The following is a 24972-nucleotide window of genomic DNA, read 5'->3' as shown; positions in this document are numbered from 1 at the left end:
AAAGAAGAAAACTTGATTAAAACTAATTCTATTCAAGAATATTTATTTCTGTTAATTATATTGGGGGATCATATTTAGGATCTATTTAATTGGGTGCAATCATGCATCGTTATCTTTAACTGTATAGTCAAGTTGAATTGTCAATTAAATTGATGCTGCCTTCTCCGCCTTCCAGATTTGATGCCTTGGGGTGAAACATCCGAACGATATAAATTGATTTAACCCCTTTACTCCCGAAGTAGGCAATAAGCGATTTAGCAAGTCTGCCTTGCATTTCAGTGATTATCAATGGACGATTCATGTTTTTAAACTTATTATTATGTATGAAGGTGTATAATACGGCTCTTTTTTATTTTTATTTTTGCGCTTGGCATTGTAGACGTGTATAATTTTACTCGTACTTAAAAGGTTAAATAGTGCCTAGAAAACATTACATTAACATATGACTCATTTTTGCTAATTGTATTATACAATAAAGATGTTCAATTATGCTCATATTTTAGTATAACTATTATAAGAAATTTAACGAAATTAGAATCATTAGTCTCCTTTGACGACTAATTTGAAATTGGGAAAAAAAATTTGAAATTGACTGGGCATCAAATTAAAGAATTATCTTTTATTGTTTCCGCTATTTAAATTACAATGAGTAAGGCATTTAAAACTTCAGAATGTGTTTGGCATTCACCCATGTAATTTCACGACTCTCATTCGTGTTGTTCAATGTTTTCATATTTCTTTCAAAATTCCACTGAGAGGCACCTCAGATGTGGGAATGAGAAGTTGCTGCATAAGTAAGCAGGTCCTCATTTCCTATTGGGTATAGTAATGGTGTAGATTTGAGTTACCTCTATATTGAGGTATTCTGCCACGAGTGGTGGACATATGGCCTTCACCGCACTGAGAACCATTTTGTGTCCAACTCAGTTGTGAACCATGTTGTCGTGGCTACCAGATCATTCATTTTTTCCTGGATGCTTTGGCAAGATGGGAGTAGCAACGGTTTTACAGTTATTCCTCTTTAAATTTAAGGTCAAAAATTGTTTGAAAAATTTGAAGTGTGAGAGAAATTTCTCTGCCGAATGTAAAAGCAGAAATGATGTTCCTTCAAAATAAAAATGGGGGGGGGGGATTACAAGCGATCAATGATTATGTATGTAAAGATCATGATCTGTCATAAAAATTATTGAATTATGTACATCTAGGAGGCTGATTCTTTTGTTTTGCTAATTATTTTAAATATATGGATATAATTTTCATTACCTTTGGTAAAGAATTAGATAAGATGCAAAAAAGTTAAAAACATCGTTATGGAAAAACGTTATATATGTACCTGTTTCATTTCTTCAATGAATTTGACAACATCGTTCACAAGTAATTTTGTCTTCATGATTGATGTGGGCCGCTTTGGCCTCTCCCATCGCTGAAAAATAAACAGTTTTGCATCAGTCAAAACGCTAAAACATATAAAAATATATTTAACTGTCCTAAATATATATATATATATATTGTTCCAAGGATATAAGAATAAATTTCTCCCTTTCTATCAATTTCTATTATATCCACCATCTAGATTCACAGGGATTGTAAAGAGAGTGGGTGGGGAGGAATGGAAGAACTTTTACCGAAGCGTCATTTGTTTCGGATAAAAGACAATCACAGTTAGAATTTAAAAGTCTTCTTTCAACACAGAACTTCTAAGGGTTTGCAGCTATCGAAAACTTTTAGTGTAAAAATTATTCATTACGATGAAGTTAATTCTTCTGATTTCACCTTAAAATTATTCCCGCCTTTCTCTTGGCTAAATGCCCCATTTCTGGAAGATGAAATTTTCGATCTGCCAGTAACGTATAATTCGCCAATTCAAATCCAATGAAAAATACTCTTTATGTTCAGAAGACAATATGGGTAAGCGTCTCAAACATTGTAACTACTTTCTTGTTTACACAATGTTTGTTTCTAAATTTGGTAATTTCACCAACCTTTCTGTGTCAGCCTTTCTACCCATCCAGTTTGGATCATTTTTGAAAAGAAAATCAGCTTTTTTCAAAATTGCAACATAATTTATTTCTTACTTTAATTCAAAAAGATTTGGAAATGCTGCGAATTAACAGAAAGGCGCATTATTTCGTTATGAATGATAAGAGGTGTAGAACGCTTAAATCAAATTTATCAAATAAAACAGTTTCGAAAAGAGGATATATTATTTACCAATAAAATTCCTTAGTGAAGCCGAAATTAATAACTCTTTGTATGCTTCTAAAACATTTTGATCTCAAGAAAGTCAAATTTACAACTGCTTTTTAAAGTATAATTTTGTTTTATGTAAAAAATACTGATTATAAAAGTTTTTATAGATGGATTTAAACCTACTCTTATTCAACTCATTTTTCTAGAAACTTTGCTTGTTTCAAATACCTTTTTTTATTTATTTATATTTTATTTAAATGATTTACAATTATTATTAAGCATTAATAAACATTTGATAGAAAAAAATTAAGAATGATTTTTTACGTATAGTGATTATATAACATTAAAATCGATAAATCAATATAATTTTTCAATTTGTTTTTCTAATTATAGCGAAATTTAACTAGAGAAATTATTAACTATGACAACAATAAAATTTTATAAAATCATTACTCTTAAAAAATCTTTACTTATTGTTGAGAAAAGTACTAATTTAATGTAAACTGTGTAACGTGTAATATTATTGTGTTAAATCTTTAAAGCCGTTTTCCTCACTTCGCTTTTTCTAAAATTATGACTCTTACAAAATGTAAAATTAAAGCACATTTTATTGAAACAGATTGAAATTTTTTCCTGCGAACTCAAAGATATCGACCTAATAGAATTAGGCATCGATTTTTAAATATATTGATAAGAAATTTAAAAAAAAAATAGCGAAAGGGAAAAAATTCGATATTTTCCAAAAATCATCAAATTTTTGAGGAAATATTTTTTTTCCTTCCGAAACTAATTTAGGTATCCGAATTTGGAAGCTTAATTCCATTAAGTTCATTTAGAGAACTCTAAAAAAAATATTAGGACAACAAGTAATGAAAATTGAATAAAAAGAAACATTTAAAAAAACATGTAATTTAAAAAAACTTTAAATTTTTGAACAGGAAAAATATTTTAAATATTTAAATTTCTGAACAGTTTAGATATTACTACAGCAAATCAAATCAGATTTTGTAGAAATTATAGAAAAAAATTTGGGGTTACCAAATTTCCGAAAAAAAAGAACAGTGACAAATTTAAAAAATAATTTTGGATATTTTCTCTGGTTAATTTTATTTTTAATTATTTTTTATATGCCAACTGAGATCATTAAATTGTATAATTAATATATAGGTACAGCCTTTTTTTTTGCTGTATTTTAAAAGTGAATGTGGAAATGCACAAGAAATTTGGTGCCAGAACCCTTATATGGAACAAAGCTCTGAGTTGAAAAGAGAAAAAGAAAAATATACTCCGAAGTTTATATTTAAAATAGAGCCATTTCAAAATATGTTTGCACCATTGGTTCTTTCTTTTCTTCTTCTTCTTTTTCTTCTGCTTTCTTTCCCTCTTCTTTTTCTTCTGTTTCCTTTTCTTCACCTTCTTTCTTCTCATCTTCTTGTTTCTCTATCAGAACTCGATCACTGTCGTCACCTTCTTTTTCTTCTTTCTCATCCTTCTCTGGAACATCTTCTAGTTTCTGAAAATTCGGCTCAGGTGTTTCTTCATTTTGCTCATCTTTCTCTATATCCTCTTCGGAATCCACTCTGAAAAGACAAAATCATTTATCTAATCTGCTATAGTTTTAGACCACCCTGTCCTTGAGGTATATGCTTTATCTTTAAGCAAAATATTTTGTTGAATATGTGCGTTGTTTCTTTAAAGAAAATATTTTTTGAGCCAATTTATTTTTATTAAACTGCAAATATTATATTTTATACAGGTTAAAATATCCGTCGCTGCTCGAAATGAAAGTATTTTCATGTCTATAAAAATTATATATTTCCAATTCAAAAATATTTTTATATAAAATACTAGCCGTATTAGTAGAATCAGTTAGTTCACCAGGATCATTGATCGCTAAAAATTTTAATTTAATAATTTTTTTTTTTTTTTTTTTTTTTTTGTAATTTGATCTAAATAGTTCCTGTAATAAAATATTTATAAGCTTCAAATTTTGATTGTCATTTATTACTTCAGAAGTTTTACACGATTCTGTTCAACGTACTATGCAATTTCCAAATTTTTCTCTTTAATTTGAAAAGGAAATTATAAAATTTCAACCAATACAAAAACATTTTTACTGAAATCAAGCAAGTTTTTTAAAAGTATGAGTACAGAAAACGGAATCTTTTATTACGGAAGTTTTACTTGTTCTATTGAATATTTTTTATAATATATGCAATATCTGAAAGAATTATTTAATAAAAATTTCTCTGATTCTAAATAAAATTCAGTTTACTATATTAAAAAAATTATATAAATAGTGATCATAGTATTGAAGGTTTCTATAAAAACTTAAAATTCGAAGTTCATCAGAACATTTATTGACTTAAACTATTTAAAATTTAATTATTTTCGCCATAGACTATTTTTTTTATTAGTTGTATATGCCTATTATTAATAATTTAGGTCCCGATTAGATGGATGTATATATAAACTACGTTTGTCTTAAATAATATAAAATCATTCAATTAATAATAAAGATATTTTAAGTGGTCATAGAAAACTTGTTCTTACATTTATTTTTCCAAAAATATCATCTTTTGTGTTTATTTCATTTCATACAAACACGTGCTAAAAATTACTCTTTTCTAAATTATCTGGAATACGAGTAAACTTAATTTTTTAACTCAGCTTTTATCAGCATGATGGCATCATCTTGATAAAAGTTAATTTTTTCATGCAGGTGTAACGCACTGGTGAATGTTAATTTTATTGTTATTTTACATGAAATATATCGTTGGAAAATATACTTAAAATGTTTTATTAAAATTTATTAAACATTGAAAAAGATCATACGACAGATTAATAGGCATCATTGAAAAGATAATTTTTTGAATTTTAAGATGATGTGAAAATCCTTTCTCTGCTGCAGTGTTTTCGTAAGTTATTACGGGAAAACATTAAAATTTTGCTTAATTTTTAATTAATTAAAATTTTAATTAACTTTTTAAAAATATCGCTTGGTGGTATAACTTTCCACCCTCCAAAGTATGTAAATGTGCCAACTTTGATAGCTCTAGGTCATATGGTCAAGATCTTAGAATGTTACCTCGTATACAGACACAAATATTAATTTTTGCTATAACTAATTTTGATATTAATACATAAAACTCTCTTATCATTTACAACAAATATTCTATAACTTTCTTTATAATTGAAATGAGAATAACACATACACAATTATTTTAATTTTCTTCATTTATCAGAACATCATATTGCATCAAACGATTTTTAAAAATTACAGAAATCTAATTTTTTTTCTAAAAGTATCAATAATTTTTAAAGATTTATAGAAAAATTGATTGAATATTGCGAGTGTAAATTCAGAGACATATAAATAAAATGATATAAATTGTTTATGATATTTTTCATTTAATGGAATTTTTTTAGGAATAAATGCATATTTTTAATTAATAAAGAAATTAGTTATTTAATTAACAGTGTTGAAATCTTAATTAAAGCTTTTTTATGCTTGAAATTTGAACAAAATCTATTTTTATAGTGTATAAAATATTTATGCGCTTTATTTGTATTTACTCAGATGGCTTTCCAGCTGTTTTAAGAGTAAGTTTACGGCAAGCTACGTTTATTCAGTTCCTGTATAAAATAACAGCTACAGTCTAAATATAAGCTCCATATCCATTTTTTTCTTTTAAAATAATTATATAAATAAAAATTATTTCCTTATAACAAAAATAATAAAGATGAAAAAATTAATGGTAAGTATTAAGCAAGAAATATTTTCACCGTGCGAATATTTAAGTCAACGATAAACAAAATAAAGTCATCAGAAACAGTTTATGAGAGGACAAAAAGAGAGAAGTATTGGAAAAATGCCAATTTTCAAAATTTCCCTTATCAGTACGGATAAGCTGTGACTTTGTGCTCCCAAAGAAGTTCTGATATGATTGCAAAAACGTCATTTTTTCCTATTTATGTATCATCCTGGCATTTTAGCCAAACGATATAGAGTTCTAAGCCGAAATATTCTGAGTTACGGTGAAGAAAAGTTGAAAGCCTTCTTTATGTATGAAATTTTATAGGAAGAAAATAGATTGTCCTAACAAGAGAGTTTTTATAGAATGTGATTAAGAGACTTTTTTTTATCTTTAAACACACAAAATTCATGAAATCTGAGTGAGGAAAAATTGACAAATATTACGAAAGAGAAAAGCAAAAAAGATTAGAACCTATATTGAGATGCTCCTTCACATCGCCAAGAATGCCGATAATCCTAAGTCTTCAAAGTAGCAAAAGTACAAATAAACAAAACAAAAAATAAGTAAATAATTTAACAACAGGGTTCCTAGAAAAACTACTCTATCTGAGAGAGTCGTAGCCATACGTTGAGAGGATTACTGTTGAAGATTTAATCTCTTGTTATCAAGAAACCTAGCTTCAAAATATGCACCAAATTTATCAAAATAGCAAGTACCAAGAAGCTCTAGGCGATATTCCATCCATTCTTTCCCTTATCTCATGATTTAAAAATAGAAGAGAAAATGTAATAAAAGCACGTTTAATTACCCGGATGATCATCACTTCAGCTCTACTGAATAAATTTGGACTTCATAATAATCTTGATTGTCTCTCCTGTAATTAAGAAAATGGCAATGAAAATATTCCGGTGAACTCTGAAGTATTCAACTCAAATAATACTACCTTTGGAGCAAGCTCACTTTCAATCATCAAAAAATTTAAAATTCTGCCCCTCTCCCCCCCCCCAAAGAAAAAAAAACTGTTTTTCATAAACGCTTTTTTCACATTTTTTTCATTCACTGAAGTTTTTTTATATTTATTAACTCTGACTCTCTAACATTAGAGGATGACAGCCTTTGCTGCTAAAAATCTCAGTTTATCCATTTCAATAATAACAATGCTAAAGATGGGTTTACATTCGGCCAGTAGGAAACGCATACATAGAAAGGCTGAAAAATGCTGTCCGGTCTATTGCAAGTACTTGTGCCGACGGGATAACAACATGCCGTTGCATTGTATTTTTTCTTACTGCGCATGCGTTTGTAGAATTTGGCAGGGTTTTTTTTTTTTTTTTTTTTTTTTTGGCGTGAAAAAATCATAGATTAATTGCAACATTTTTTTTCTTCTTTTTTTCTTTTTGATTCAAGGTTAGGGGGGGGGTCCGTTTTATTAGCCATTTTTTTCTATGGTTTTCCAAATTTAGATATATTAACCTTTTTTTTATTTTACCATGTTTCTGTATGTAAATATCCATTATTTTAATCCGACACGCAATGGTAAAGAAAGAGTCAAAGACGCCGAAACAATTTATAGCCAAGCATGGAATGTAATTAATTATTGCATTTCATGATTACACAATAATTTATTTGTGGTGAAGATTGTGTCCTGGGTGAAAGGACTTGAAGACACATGCTGTCTTTATGTGGTTTATTGGTAACATCAACAACAAAAGGCACATGATTACGCCATAGTGTAGAAGGCCTAGAGAACTACACATAAAATTTCTCGGAAGAGAGAGAGCCGAGATCACTCCCCCTAGTACCGGAATCAAGTTCGCTTCTGGTGGGAAAGAAAAATATACTAACATCAACAGGAATACCACGTGATATTTACATGATTGGCAGCTAGCTCCACCCAGGAAGACCACGTGGTTAACTGAACTCTTAACATGGAATGCCTGAATCTATCCTATGAAATTGTGGCAAATATAAATCAGTCCCTTTCTGCGCATGCGTTGTCTTAGTGGTCGTCTTATAACTGGCCGAGTGTAAACTAACCTTAAGTTATAAAACATAACTACTCTATTTGCTTATTTGGATTACCATATTGGCGAAACAATATTCAATGCGCGCATCAAAAATGAGTTCAGAAATGGAAAAAATGTTTCTCATAATTGGAAGAAAAGTATCTGCGATGTGGCTCGTATGGACAAGCAAACGTGGAGAAGACGTTAAAAGTATCCTTATTTTAGAGACAGAGTGTGGACAAAACTAAGATAAGCAAGATAATATTTCTTTGAAAAAAAATTGGCTAAAGTAATTGCTAACAAAACTAATCTCCAATTTTCTCTTCAATCAATGAAGTACTTTAATATCTACTAATTTCATTGATTTTATCCTATATCGGCCTCTGTGGGCCTTTTAATCAAATCTTCTCTCATTATTGCTTCTATCCAACGATTTGTTGTACCTCTTCGTTTGGTTTGAAACTTTAGAAACATAACTATGTATTGAAACGCATCAATGATACTGCTCTACAACTGTAAATGGACTGAAACTTTATTTTTGTAGTGATTTTTTTATTGCGTATGTTGAAGAATTTATTCGGTGTCTCCATCTGAAAACAAGCGATAACAGCCATTATTGCTACATATCCTAACCTCATACATTCAAGAAAATACGTATTTAAAATCTCAGAAGTTGATTCAATTTTATCAGCATTTTATTATAAAAAAATAAACAATTTATACAACCATCTCCCGTCATCTTAAGTTAGTAGGATTCTACTCATTAATCGGAGGAATTTTATTCAACCTGTAATTTCTATTAAGACATTAATAGAAATTACTGCTAAATTATCTAACTAATTATTATTATAGCTAATTATTGCTAAATTATTTTTCAATGAACTATGGTTTTGGAATAAATTGAGTATTAATCATTTTTACAAGTTTTGCGTGTGACAGGAAAGCAAAATAATTCCGTAAAAGGGCAAAGCATATTCATACAAAGATAAACAAAGAAAAGAACTAAATAACTCGCCAAGAGTGAAAAAAGGTATTACTTTTGTGCTACTTTCGATAATTCATAATTTATATATGTAACAGAACCAGGTGAAAACAATTTATGGTACAACTCGGTTTTAACGGCAGTCATAAATCGCCAAGAAAAAAGTTCGCCAAATTATAAAAATATATTCAAGTGCATTATTATTTATTATGAAAAATTTTCAACATCCGAATCGCATGTTATTTAGTTTGATTTTAATGTTCAAATGCATTATTAAAATCGCCAAATTGGCGAAAATTTTTCTTCGCGCTTTTTGGTCGCCGTTACAACCGACAAGTAACCAATTTATTTTATTTTTCTTTGTACACATTCGCTGTGTACTACAGGGTTTGGGAAATGATTCAGTATATAACGATTATGCAACTTTTATTAAATATTGAATTCTATTTTAACTGATAATAATTAATGTGCAAACGGACCACGAAAATGCGAGTACCCAAGTAAAACTTCTTTTGGCTATTTCTCGCCAAATGTGGTAATCCCGATACCATACAGATGATAGACTGTTCGATCTGTTGACATGATTTTTGCTTGGCTGGCAGGAAAATGTACACAGTTTTTAAGCTTTACCCGTAAAACTTAATATTTACTCACTTTTGCTCTTCTTCTGTTGTGTCTTCAACTGATTCCTTTTCATCACCCATTTAGATAATTCGGCGATTTTTTTTTCTTAAAATAAAATAATTGCCCTTTCAAATCAACAAATCATGTTGTCGTATGAATTTTTTTTTTTAATTATTGATGATGATGATGAAAGTCGTTGTTGTTATTGTTAATTTCAGATGGTCTAATTTTGCTAGACTATTTCTATGAATTCATAAACCTTCAAAAATTATGATGGTAGTATGTGAGACAAGCGTTTTTTATTATTATTCAGTGGTAAATAAAATATGCTTATTTAAAAGATAACCTAAAAACCTATGCAGTTTAGCGTCAGTTTTCTGTTATTGAAGGAAATACTCATTGGTAGAAATTAATTTGGGAGGGAGAAAAAAGTTCCATTATTTAGAACATTCGGACGTTTATCCGGAAATGCATTTACAAATGGAATAGTTCGAATATACAATTGGTAGTTGTTACTACCTACCTTACCAAAGGTTCTTTTATTAAAACAATGAATAGCAATATTTACAAATATAATGATGGTAATTCCTTGTGACTCCTCAGTTATTTATCTTTCAACGTAATATCAAAGAGACTTGCATTGAAAACACTACAGAGCTTTGATAATCTCCACAGATATTTTGTTTTCAAGACAAAAAGTTTATTGTCTGTAAAATGGCAACTTTTGTTTTATGCATAAAAAAACATATTTGGCTGACTTATGTCGCAAAGCCGTTTCTTGTAATTTATTCATCTGTTACTATATTATCCTTTTATTAAGAGGAAAATTAAAAAACAATAATAATGAGAAACAGTTTATCAAAAAAGAATTATTTAAAGTTTCTTTACTTGTAGTAATCACTCTTGCTCTATTATTTTGTATGGAATTTTTGAATTTATGGCAAAAGGTTTCTATATTTGGAATCCTTGCATATATTGTGTCACATATCATTACGAATTTTCTTTGCACAGTTTGTAAGAAACAGAGTTTTATAAATATTTTTAAGGACGCCGAATAGATGTCAGTCAAAGGCTTCCAATCTTAAGGACAAACTTGGCGACTATTTGGCGACAAAATTGAAAGTTTTCAAAAATACAAGAATTTTGGCGGTATCATCATTAGAAGATAAGATAGAATTTTTGCTTTCATACTATGTCGCAGAAACTATAAAAGCGAACGGTCACATAAAATTATTAAAAATTATAAAACGGTCACATGTGAAATATCAGTTAAGCGAATTCTCGCTTTGGTGTAATTATCTCTAAATGCTCTTTGCTGTTGTGGTTGTTTAATAACGATTTATTGTTTGATGAAATTGATTGATGATATTGATTGATGAAAGTGCTATTTTTGTGTACTTGGCGAGAATTGCTACAGAGTAAGCCTAAAAATACCAAATTATTTCACTTTTCAAATTGCTACAGTACTTACCCTTTACAATTCGAAGGAGTTCTTGGAGTGTTTGGATAGCTGATGCCTTCTTTTTCATTTTCGACATCGCCATCATCCCAATCGCAAGGAAATTCCGCATCACTGGGAGTTTTTGATACCTGAAAAAAAAAAATGACGAAATCAGAAAAACAAGGAAATATTTCATATGCTTTTGCAAAAATAAGTTTTTATAATTTACAGCTTTAATAACTTTAGCATTTTTACTGAATATATTAAATTAACGCCAAATTATTGTAATCCTTGACGATTAATTCCTGGTATGTGGTTAATAATATCTGAAAATCGATATTGCATTTTAGACGGGGGTTTTTTTCCCAAAACGAATTGAAACAAAAATTTGACACAAAACTACAGCTGTAGCCACAGAATCCCATACCAAATTTAATATATTTAAGTCACTACAGTTTGAGTGGTTTCTGAAAATACAGACCAACTCACGGTGAACCCCTGGTTAGATCTGGCTCCAATTTTAATAAATGTCTACACTATATATGTTGAATCTCTGTACTAAATGTTATATATCTAGCTTTCTTCATTTGTAGCTGTGATGTTAACTTATATTCGAACAGCCAGATAACTGGATTTCTTCTGAACGGATTTTGTCCCAAATTCGACAGAAATCTATAAATTTGGCCTAAAGTCCATATACAAAATTTAATCTTTGCAGCTCAAAGCGCTTTTGAATATCTTCGTCACAGACAGACAGATAGACATTTTCTAAAAAGGCGTTCTTCAATTCAGGGAGGACTAAAATGTGGAGATTCGTCAAAATCTAGAGTTCGAATTTTTTGACGATTACAATACTTTGTACTACATATACGAGAAAGTAAAAAGGGTTCAGACAAAATATATTTCACCGAGAAAATTAAGTTTACTACATTAAAAAATTCATGAGAATTAATATTTATATGTGCTGGCTTACAATTTAATTGACGAACACAAAAAAAATATTTGTAAGCATCTGTCAACAAGAGTTAAAATGCTTTCAATGCAGTAATCAAGAAAAATTTCAAATGCACCAAACTTTAAAACCTTATAAATTTTTGATATATTTTCAAAATATTTGATATTATTTTGATATTCAAGACGCCGAGAATTCTTTGTTTCAAAAGTTAATTAATAATATTGCAAATAATATGAATGTAAAAATTCAGACAAAACACTAAGCATCTCAAATATGTATTACTTTCTCATTTAGATAGAGGAAAATTACTTTCTCAAAACTAAAATAATCTAAAAAGATAGATAGAGGGCTCTGCCTGTAAGAGGATTAAATTCGGGTCTCCAGTTAAGTTTTATAAATTTTTTTTCATCTATTTTTTCCCATGCTTCTTATTTATTATTTTTTTTTCTAAATAAATGACAAGGCCTTTCTTCCGATTAATTTTGCAAATCCCATCATAATGCTGAATAACCGATTTCTTATATTTTGCATTCCTAACCCCTACCCGTTTCGAAATTATAATTAGCGAGTTTAGTCTCCCCAAAACTATCTCGCATATTCTCTATTAAAGCTGCTATCTTCTTCCTCTTGTAAAATGGTGGACCTTGAGTATGCTCACGGACACCTAGCATGGTATTGGCGAACAATAATTCCAAAATAGTTGGAGTGATATATAGGATTGTAACTGAAACTAATGTGTTATCCTTTGAGGCAATTAATCCTTGGCATGTGGAGTTTCATTAGTTGGAACTATCAACAGTGCTTAAATAATAACGGCCGATAATTTGAATTATTCCAGTATATTCAATTCATTTGCTTTATGAATAATAATTATGCAACTTATTAATTGTTTCTATCGATATTTGAAGTTATTCCATATTTGCAATCAATTTTAGGGCAACCTGATTGTTAGAGTAAACATAAATATCATTGTACCAGGAAGTTGTTCTATTATTTACATTCATTTACACCTTGACAACTTGACAACTGTATAAATATTGTTGATGATTTCTTTTAATACTTACTTGAGTTATTGGATTTTCTGGATCTATGCTTGCAAATTCCCAATCAAAGGTCTGTGGTCTCTTCTGTATATTTCCCAGACGAGCTTTCAGAACTCTCAAAGCATCTTCTACATTTCCATTAATCTACAAAGGCAAATAAATTACTAAAATTCTTTTTTTTATTTTTACTTTTTAAAATGTTGGTCCAATAACAATTTGTCAAAATAATCAACAATTAATCAACATCAGATGTATCACAGAAATAGATGAATCCATGTTGGCGTAATCTATCTATTTATCAAGACAGCAACTAATAGAAAAGATTTAGCTCCATGTCTATCCTTATACCATGGGCGACCTAAAGTGGTTTATTTCTTAATTAAATAAGAATAATAACTGTTGCAAAAACGTCGCATAATATAACAATTCATATCTAGAAAGGCTCTTGGGTTTGCTGTCAAGATCTCCATTTCATAATTAAAGAAAGTGCGTTTAAATTCTAATTCAATTCGTTCATACAGATGTAGATGGTTTGGTTTTATTTATTCTAGAGGAAGCAAGATCTGCACCAGCATTATAGCTCATTTCTTCAGTTTCTTATCTCCAATTTACTGTGGTTGGAAATTTCTATATTTTACCCTGCACCTTATGATTTGTTTCACTTCCTGAGATGTTCAATACATATTATCATAACATAGTAACTAAATTATGCAATTATGGCGTTGCATGTTAGTGGCATTTAACTTCTTTACAAAGGAATGAAGTCCAAGCATTGCATCTGAATGAAAATTAAAAAAATAAAATAAAATCATTGTGGAAGTTCTAAAATCGAATCAGCGAATAAAACAAAATCTATTTGACTTACTTGTTACAAGGGAATATATCGAACTGTATTTCTATGTTGTGAGTAGTGGATTTTAAAGTATTGTGATAAGCATGAATTAAAAAAAAATCTTTTTTTTAATTTTAATATATATTGTAAGGAAGGTTCTGCAAGGTAATCTAAAACACAATTAGAATGGGTAAACGGTGCTTACTCTATTCATAGTTTCTAATATAAACTATTAGTTACAAACAGTTAGTTCTAGAAGGAAACATGCTTTGAATGAAGCAAGTAAATATATATTTTGTTTTTGATTAAAAAGGAATAAGCACCTGAAAAACTTTTATATAGTCGTCAGGTTCTATGAATTATATTTTTAATAAAATATTCTTGTCACAATAGTATTTTAAACAAAAAGTTCGCTCTTCAGAACTAAAAATGAAAGAGTAAAGAGAGAGAAAGAAAATTGAATATCACTATTAGATCATTTTAGTGGCTACTTCAAAAAGTTCAGTCGATTAACAGATGATGCAAGCTAGAAGTGGTCTTTTATTGGTTTAAAAGAATTAACTTTTTTAGTCGAAAAAGAATATTCATTAGTGAATTGCGGGCGTACTTTTGTTTAAAATATTATTATGAAACACATATTTTATTAAATATAAATGACTGGATCAGGAGACTATTTAATAATTTAGACAATAATTATCCTTGTCTGTTCTTTTTAATAAATAAAACGTAATTCATTAAATCATTTAAAGTGAATTTTTTTAGCTGGAGTATTTACATATCTCTTATAGTTTAGAAAGCCAATATTGGATCATAATTAGAATGGACACCTGTACATAGAGAAATTAGCATAAGTTTTCTGATACCATCCTTACAATTAAATGATAACGATTGTGTATATAAATTTGAATGCATATTTTATAATCAGAGTCCTAAACTCAAAATGTACTTATAAATATAAATGTTTTGTACATAATAATTTACTTTAAAAACTGTAAATAAAAGTTTCACTCGATTGTTGTATTACATATAGATATCCATACCCACAAAATTTGCCTTGAAATTAGCATTTTATTGTAGAAGTATCAGATTGATATGATCATTTGATAGATTAAATAACTAGTTTTGAATTAATTTGATAAATTCTTCTTTTCGATGAAGGTTTAATTTAAAGAATCACAACTACGATTCAAATTATTTCTCTAATTTAAGGCACCCAAATATTTGTAGTTAAATCTTCATGTTTTTTAATGCCGTCTTTCATCACTTAGAAATTTACAATATGTTTATACTGTGTAAAATAATACGAGAATTTTTCATTACTTCAAATGTCATTTTGGGTTTTCTTCCTTACTTACTTTATAAGTTCTCAACTAATAAGAAGCGATCACAGAAATTTCATGGTATTTAATTTTTTGGTTATTTTTTATTTATTGTTTTTTAGAATTAATTTTTCTTAGCCTTTACTTAAATGATTTATTTATGTTATTTATATCTATTCAAATGGCGTACCGAGTATCAAACTCAGTTACCTTTAAATAATGCACTTTTCAATAAACTCATTTTATTTTGCTTAACAAAGCTGTAATTACAATTATCTATTTCCAGTTGTTCTTGTCTTTATCATTCTATCTAATAATTTAATATTGCAAATGATTTTTTTATTTTAGATTTACTTGTTAATTTTTTTAAGATATGTATTTTTTTAAAATTCAAATAATTTACAAAAGATTAATATATTTTTGAAATTAAATATAAAGTATTTTAAAAATGGTTAAAAAAAAGCATTTTGTAATGAACTTGTTTTAAAAAGATAAATAATCAATATTATAAAGTTTTATTATGCGACTTTTGAAACAGAATTAATTTTTTTTTCCCTTCTCATTCAGGACAAAGAAAATCGAAAAAATATTGGTTGCAAAGCGCTAAACATTTTTAAAAGTTTAAAGATATTATACCGTTGGTATTAACATATTTTATCGTACCCATCCCCATTGTCCAAAGACATAAAACTGATGAACACTCATTTTATTTTAAGACGAAAGAACCTATTTCAGACTGATTGAAAAACATTGATTAATCACATAACGTATAGTTATAACAGCTATTTTTAGAACACCGCAACATTTTCCTGAATATTAGTTAGAGCAAGTTTAGTTGCATCAAACATGATAAAATAATAATAAAATATAAAAAGAATACCTGCGTACAAAACACATCAGCAGGAATATGGGAGAACATGTCTTGCCTTGGAAACGAATAACAGAAATTGCGTGTCTTTTCAAGATATGTTTTTATCGATTGTTCCAGTTCAGTCCAATCATCTCAGCGAAATCGTCTGCTTCTATTAAAAACATTAATTTTCTGTTAACTCACAAAACTGAAAGCAAAAGAAAGAAAGATTCTGTTAGAATAAGCTCGTATAAATTCATATTATTATCTCCGTCCATAAATCAGCCTTGGAATTAAAATTTTAAAGAAATCATTAATAATCAGTGGCCAAGTTACAAGAAAACTAATTTCTCTCGAAAATGCTAATCCTTTATTTTTCCCTATGTTATTTTGAGTTTAAAAGCCAGTTTACGTAAACTATTTATGAAAATGTGTGGATAATTGAGATAAGAAATTAATATTAAAATTTAATTTTTATCTAAAGACCTTGTCATTTTCGAACCTTGGATGATATGTTCATGAATATAATTCGTTTTCAAGACTTTCTGCTATTTTCAATTTATTAATTAATCAATTTTTACGACCGTGTTTTCAGGGAATTCGATTAACGTGTTCAGAAAACATCAAACAACAGTAAATAAAATTATAAAATATCTTACTATTTCTATTTGTAATTTTAAAAAATTTAATCCTCGTTTTCAGACCTGTCTGAATCGAATAAATAAATAAAAAAAAATGAAGTTATGTTTGTGTATCAGCACGGTTTTATTTCATGTACTCTACTCTACGGACATCATAAATGCTATGGTTATAGTTGCAGGAACATTAAGTGGCATTATGTCTGTAATAATTCACATACCTATCAGAACTGTAGATTTCTATCAAATTCGGACAAAGTTCGTCCAGGGAGCCCATCTTTTTTGTAGGCTAACACACCTTAAAAATGCAATCTGCTTGATAGATGAAATTTAGCACATGACTTTATTATTTGAATCTATTTTTGAACCAAATCTGTGAACGGATTGTTTGTCGATCAGTTTGCCCATTCGAGTGAATTTGATAATAATTATAAAAAAAAAGGGCAACAAAATAGATGAATGGTATTTAGTATATAATGCAGACATAAAAATAATAGACCTATATCAAATAGATCTGCCAAAGGAAAGAAATACAAAATTTATATTTGATTTTTTTTTCTTCATTATGTTATGAAGCTATGCGCAAAATATGTTATACTGAAGGTAAGGAGAAAAATTTCAATCTTTTACTGTGTCTTATATAAAATACATAAAATATTTTAATCGTCAAAAAATTAAGACTGATAAATTTTTGCGCTTCAAATGACCTTGCTTACGAAAAATACATTTTTGGAAATTACATCTATCTGTGAACACTATAACTTAAAAATATATTCAGGTAGAGAGATGAAATTTGGTTTGTAGTCCTTGCATAAAATGTGCAAATTTTATAAAATTTTGGACAGTATCCATATATTTGAAGGCTTTCTTTGGACATGTGAATACGATAATTCAAAAATATAAAGGGCAAGATGGATAGAATTTCGTAAATACTTTTATTATCAGAAATGTAGATGACTGAAATCAGAAATTCTTTAAATCTTGCATCAAATCCATCAGACGGATGATCGTTTGTCTGCCTGTTTAAGTGCATATATGTGAACACAATTAACAACATGTGAACAATTTAAAAACGCACTCAATAATTTGAATAAATGAAATTTGGTATGACGTTTTGTGACTAAAATTATATATTTGCACTAAAATTTGGATAGAGTCCCTCAAAAGAAAGATTTCCAAAATTTATTCCATTCATTTCATTCATATCTTCATTATACTGCGAGAAATAAAATTCTATACATTGAGTTTTAACTCGTGGAATTCAGGCTTGAGAAATGAATTAACTTCTGCGGACAGTCGTACCCTGGGAGGGTTTGCTGCCTCTCTCCACATCCCTACTACCATAATGCATTCAAGAAAGAAAGGAAAAAAAAAAACAATGAGAGTGTTCTGCCCTCAACTTCCCCATAAATTTAAACAAAAGAGTATTATTTTTTTCCGGTTTAAACTTATTTAACTTTTCTCTTACTTTATTATAAAATGATGTATGATATTCAGTAGAGTTTCCATTTAACGAAGTTTTCTACTTAACGAAATTTTCTACATAACCTTGAATTTATATAGTATTTACGTCTTATTTATTTTCTTATTACTTAAGTTAATTAATTGTTCGATAGTAAAACATTCTGTAGTGATTGGATTTTGAAGCGTTAAGAAAATAAACGTTCATAGATGGCGCTAGGCAACTAGCGCGAGTGTAATTCAAAGAGTGAGGTCATTCGAGTGTTGGCTCTTGGAGGAGAAGGAGTTACTGAGCAGAGTAACTCGAACGAATCTGAAATAAATCTGTTAAGTTTTCTATTTGCCTAATTTTTCCGGGCTGAGTTTAAATCGTTTCACTAATAAACTCTTGATGTGGTCATAGTCCTTAACTTTCTCGATTGGCTCTCGAGCGATGAGTTGGGTTATATCCGTTGGCAATAATCCTAATAGATGCGACACGTAATCTTCTCGTTTTATTTGAGCCCACTCGGCTTGTCTCTCGAACAACAGCAAATATAAACTGATATCACTGTTCTTTTCATCGAATTTTTGCATCACGTGCCTGAGTTCTATCTTGGGAGTTGGTAATTCGACATCCACGGGTACACTGGAATATTGCAGCTTCAGTTTCTCAAGTTCGAATTCTCGTTCTTCTTGTGCCTTTTTCTCCTGCAATTCCCACTCTTCTTTAATTTTTCTTTCTTCAAATTCTCGTTCTTCTTTAATTTTTCTTTCTTCAAATTCTCGTTCTTCTTTGATTTTTCTTTCTTCAAATTCTCGTTCTTCTTTAATTTTTCTTTCTTCCAATTCTCGTTCTTCTTGCTTTCGTTTTTGATCTTCTATCTCTTTTCTATCCTCTATGATAACTATCATTTGTTTCTTCACAAACTCTTCCTCGTAATTTTCACTTCCAGTAATTAATTTTTTTAAGTCCACAATTTTCATCTCTAATGAAACAGTTTCACCCAGCTCTTCCGCCAACAACTTCAAATCTTCCTTTTTCGCACTGCCTAGGAAGGCCATATCGATACCGAAAGCACACACCTTTATCGAATAAAGTTCGATTTCAAGTTCGTCAAAAATAGCACTCGATTCTCAATCCTGTCGACTGCGCCAAATGTCGTGGCTGGTTCGTGAGTGCTTTGAAAAAAAATTAGGCAAATAGAAAACTTAACAGATTTATTTCAGATTCGTTCGAGTTACTCTGCTCAGTAACTCCTTCTTCGCTTATGCAAGTCAAAAATTAAACAAAAGCCAACAATCTTGGTCGACAATCGAACGGGAAGCATTTGCTATAGTTTGGAGCTTGAAAAAGTTTGAAACCCTTGTGTTTGGATCCGAGATCCACATTTTTACCGATCATAACCCCCTTCCTTATCTGACCAAGTGCGCTCCTCAGTCATCTCGACTACAAAGGTGGGTATTTGCCTTGCAGAGATTCAACATAACATTAAAACATTGCCCTGGTTCTAAAATGCCGCATGCAGATGCCCTGTCACGTTTATTACCAAAATAGACTGAAAAACATTTTTTTAGTACTAATATCATTTTTCTGTTTTATATATCAATATGGGATTAGTGACTATAAAATAATAATAATTTATGCTTGATATTATGTATATTTGTTTTAATGTTTTTTTTGTTATTATCATTTTCTTAATATGTTGAATAATTGGTATTCGCAAGTTTAAGAGTATAATGTGCAAAACTGTTTGAAATAGGATTGGTTACAGGAATATAACTTTTTCTAGTGTTTGTTATAAATTTTCATTCAGCAGTTTTGGTTATATTTGAAATATTATTTGAATAATGTTTATCAAGTGAAATCCTTTCTTAATTATGTATTAATGTTTACTAAGTGATTATATTCATTATAAATTTGTGTTTATTAGTTGATAAGTGATTATATACATTATTAAGTATATATTAACTGATAAGTGAGTTTCTTATTATCAAGATGGTATTTATATTAAATTGTGCATTTCTTATTTTACCTCGTTGCTTTCTTAAATGCTTGTTAGTAATTAGTTATTCATTCGAGTTAACTTTGCATTTGTGTTTATTTTTATTTGGATAATTTGATGTTATTAGATACGTTTTAAAATCCAATTCATAATTTTAATTCAGAGGTATGTTTATGTTTTCATATAAACACTACTCTTACGTTGGGGGTGTAGTGATTGGATTTTGAAGCGTTAAGAAAATAAACGTTCATAGATGGCGCTAGGCAACTAGCGCGAGTGTAATTCAAAGAGTGAGGTCATTCGAGTGTTGGCTCTTGGAGGAGAAGGAGTTACTGAGCAGAGTAACTCGAACGAATCTGAAATAAATCTGTTAAGTTTTCTATTTGCCTAATTTTTTTCAAAGCACTCACGAACTAGCCACGACACATTCCTTTTTTTTTTTTTTTTTTGCAATATTTTACGATTTTTTATTTGATGAAGTTCCAATAAAATCTACCAATTTGACTTCTGTTACCTCATGCTCTCTTACTGTAATACGACATATGTAGAGCTTTTTAATTCTTTTTCATGTTCATAAGCCTATTGTAATTTCTGAATACATCCAACGGAGCATGACACATTCAAAATGTTGCGAAAAATAATGAAAGCAATGCGGTGAGTCACGAAGATGAAGATGAAAAGGTTACTGAAAATACCTTCACAAGAAGAAATGCTAAAAACTTTTAAAATAAAATAAACTAGATTAGTTCCAAAAAAATATAGATATTGCTGAAAATGTGTTTACATTTTTATAAAAATGTAAAAAATTATATTAAAAAAATTATATTATTATTAGTGATGTTTATAACAAACAGTACAAAGTAAAAGTGCAGACTATTTCACAAATTAGGATATGCATTAAAGAATAAAGCAAGTAGGTAATCGCAAATCTCTATTTACGAATTATCTTTATAATAAAGTTTAGATGATTATATTTTGTTAAAATGAGAACCGATTTTAGTATTATAAATCTCGCACAAGGCATTGCTTTCATTTCTTCGTATTTTCTCTGTAAAATGTCATCATTACAGCATGCATTAGATGGCTGAACAATTTCCGCTGTCTGATTTTTTTCATTTAAAAAAAATTCTCAGTAAATTTTAACTAAAATATTACACAATCAAACAATTGTGTAATATTTCGAGAGTTCATTAGCTAACTATTCACTGTAAGATACAATTTATTTTCTGTAAAGGATAAACATGAGACTTCAAGCCATGGGTCTACGAGCCCATTAATATTGTTCTACAACTTTGAATTTGGAATATTTTGGACTTGAATATTTTAAATATTCCAAATTCACTACTTTATATAGAAACTAATATGCTCGTGGACTAAAAATTAATGAAAATTCGATCTTCCAGTTCGAAATATCATGGCATGATAATCTTTAGGACTAGATTCTTCTCTCATTATTTTATTTTTTAAATTCACCTTTAATTATTTGGTTAAATATCGTTACAACGCTCAAGGATACAAACACAATAAATAAGAAATAAAAAATACTGTTGTAAAATATGCTCAAAAAATATTTTTAAAAATTTATTAAGAGCAGAGAATAATTATGCAGAAACAAAATTACTATAACAGAAATGTTATTTCTTGAATTTGAAAGATTGATTTTCCTGCAGTAATATGTTCTGAAAATATTAAGTGAAAACGAAAATGTTTCATTGTTTCTCCTAAATTTCAATCCAATTAGAATTTTTGAAAATATTTTATTAATGAACATTTACTAAAGAAATAACTACCTGCCATATTTAATAGCTCTAGGGAGAACTATCGTTCCTATAAAGACTTTGAATGATTTTCACATCATGCATATCCCAATCTGCAGATAGTATGCCATCCCGTTTGCATTATCATACTAAAAATTCAGACAATTGAGTAACTCAGTCATTCAATAATTTAAACAAAAAATTTCAGTATATAATAAGGTCTATTTAATTTTAAAGAATAAAATAATTTAAGCATTGAATTTAATTATTATTCTCTCTCACTCTCTTAAACACGGAAAATAAAAAACATTTGATGTTTCCAAAGTTCCGAATAGCAAAGTTCCGATAAGCAAACTCGCTTAACAAAAAAGCGAGTTTGACAGAAAATTCCCAAATGCTAATATTATTCGTTCTTTCACGTAATACGCCAAAGAGAATGGTTTCTCAAAAACTTTCTCGCATATTTCCTTATAATAATCTCCCCCATTCAAAATTTTGAAACTTGGATAAAATCATGAGCGTCACGAGTACTCAGATTTTTATTTTCAGAGTGCCACACATAAGCGTTTTGTACTTCCCGTCTTTGACAGATTTGGTCCAGAATTTTATACGCACCTACAATTCTGATGTCAAATTTGACTACCAAATTTTAATGGCATAGCTCTTTGCTTTTCTTAGTAATCGCGTCCGCATGCATATGGATATGGATGGCATACCAAATTCCATCGCTCTAGCTGAAAGTGTACCTGAATTATCGTGTTCACAAATAGACAGACACAATTTCAAAGTTTGAAAGACACATTTGAAGTCTGAAATGAGGATAATCGAAGTATTAACGATTACAATATTTTCTTTTGATATGCTTCGTATATCAGAAAGTAAAAAGTTTTTTTTTTTTTAAAGAAAAAAATTGTCAATAACATTTTAATTTTATTATTAGGAAAACAATCTTGTTTGCATTTTATATGCTTACATAAACTGAGTAGTCAAAGCATTATGATCGTCTTGACATAATAATATAGGCTATGGAAATCAACAACATGCTCGAAAGCCGAAAGCCTCCGTTTCACAAAAGAACTCAAGAATTAGACAATAGATGACCGGAAAAGAATTATGTGGTCCGCTGAATTGCGGTTACAACTACAAGATGCAGTTTGCAAGATGAGAATATGGGGAAAAAAAGAGTTCGAAAGTATTGACCTCAACTGCACTGCAACAACACTTCAAGTTGATGGAGGCAATATTATGGGTTGGTCGGTGCTTTCTTGGCATTGTATGAGTTCTTTAATTACTGTGGAACAAAGCCTGAAAGTCGAAAAGTAGTTAGATGTTATCGTAGGTCAAATACATTCTAGTATGTTATTGGTGCAGCCTGCCGGCGATGTATATTTCCAGTAGGACAGTGCTCCATTGTCATATAGGTGGCATTGTCAGTAAATAGTTAGAAGAGTATGGCCGAGACTTTACCTAACTTATTTGGCCTGCAAAATCACCATATCTCAAGTGTCTGTGGGATCAAATCGAAAGGACATCAGGCAGCTGGATCCAGTACCATCAAATGTTAAAGAACTGGAAAATACAGTTCATCGGATTCGGTCTCATATTCATTATACCGCTTATCAACATCTCATAGAATCCATGCAGCATTAAAGGGAAAGATAGTCCAACAATGTATTGATAAGCAGAGGTTCATAATAATTTGGTTTCTACATGGATAGGATTAAAATATCATTGCTTCAACAAAACAGTCAAAGCCAGTTGTTTATTTGTTTTTACTCAGGAAAATTTTACTTGCGAATTTCTTCTTTTTTTTTTTTTTTTTTTTTTTTTTCTTTTTCCAAAGCAAATATTGTCCGTATACAATGGCTTGCTTATTCTCCCGACCGAAATCCCATTGAACATACCTGGGATGCTCTTGGCAGACGTGTTTCAGAAAGAACTATCCCTCTCCAAACAATCCAAGAGCTCAAAATCGCCTTGAGAGTGGAGTGGGACAATATCCCTCAAGAACTCCTCGATAGTTTAGTGGAGAGCATGGAGAACAGATGCAGAACGTGCATTAATGCCGTGGTCATCACACATCTTACTAAAGTACTCATGTCTGCATCATTCTGATCTGAAGACCAATTTTTGTGGGGTTGTTTGGAAATCATCCAAGGAGCATCTTTTTTATTTTTAATTCTTTGATGTGTCGATATCTGCACCATTTTGCACTATGATAAATGCACCTCCTCCCTACTAAACATGTACTTAGTTTCATTTTTTCAATCATTGTCTATACTTAATAATTCCAAAAAACGTAACTGTTCCTTAGCAATTGTCAAGCAGTATATTTAACTAAAAAAACTTATAGCATTTATCCAATTAAGAAATTATGGTTCAGTTAAAATGTTAAGTAAGATATTAATTATTATCTCATAAAAATTACGAAAACAAAATTTTCATTAAACAAAAAACTTATTTTTGAAAATTTTTGATCTAATGATTTTTTTAAATCCGATTTTAATTTACTGTAATAAATTTTAAAAAACATTTTTATTGTAAATTTAACATTTTTTTTAAAAAAAATCTTTGTATTGTTGTCCGAGGCAATCAAGGGCATGGAGGTTGCAACTTAATATATAAATATTCTTATTAAATAAACTTGAATTTAAAAGGTAACTTCCTTTAGTAAAGAATACAAATATTATATCATACTGTTAAATAATATACTATTAACAACTAAATATAACTGAAGTATGTAGAGTGATTGCTACACAAGAAAAAAAAAAAAAAAAGAGCTTTGCTCAAAATAAGTATAGCAGATAACTTTCAAATTCTACATTCCAGATATAAACAAATATAAAAGCAATAGCACAAAATTGAAATTTTTAGTTGTACCTTGAAGTTAAAACTTTTTGTATGTGTATGAAGCTATATGTGATCTCAAACAAACTGAACAATAAAAATAAATGAGTGCTTCAATTCAGAATAAATGATTGAGTACACAAAATCATCATACAAAACAATTGCATCATTCTGCAATAAATACATTATTTATGAGAGGAATAATTTCTTTAAACTTCGCTTATGTATTTAAAAAATTAAATTAGATTTAACATAGGAATTAGACAAAACTAATATAAAGTAAA

The 24972-nt window shown here is 29.3% G+C and overlaps 1 protein-coding gene across 1 annotated transcript in view; it reads right to left on the bottom strand.

The window, feature by feature from the left end:
* The window catches only part of LOC129966269 (uncharacterized), a 31227-nt gene extending 15034 nt beyond the window's left edge, over positions 1–16193 (bottom strand). The window contains exons 1-5 of the mRNA XM_056080684.1: positions 16031–16193; positions 13021–13143; positions 11032–11150; positions 3524–3770; positions 1334–1423 (exon numbers count right to left, since the gene is read on the bottom strand). Of these exons, the coding sequence (XP_055936659.1) occupies positions 1334–1423; positions 3524–3770; positions 11032–11150; positions 13021–13143; positions 16031–16069 (618 nt within the window). The 5' untranslated portion in view covers positions 16070–16193. The remainder of the gene's footprint in view (positions 1–1333; positions 1424–3523; positions 3771–11031; positions 11151–13020; positions 13144–16030) is intronic.
* Positions 16194–24972: the final 8779 nt, after the last annotated feature.

Source organism: Argiope bruennichi, chromosome 4, assembly GCF_947563725.1.
Source record: "Argiope bruennichi chromosome 4, qqArgBrue1.1, whole genome shotgun sequence".
Taxonomy (NCBI): domain Eukaryota; kingdom Metazoa; phylum Arthropoda; class Arachnida; order Araneae; family Araneidae; genus Argiope; species Argiope bruennichi.
The sequence above is the reverse complement of the archived record's forward strand: the minus strand, read 5'-3'. Positions and strand labels throughout refer to the sequence as shown.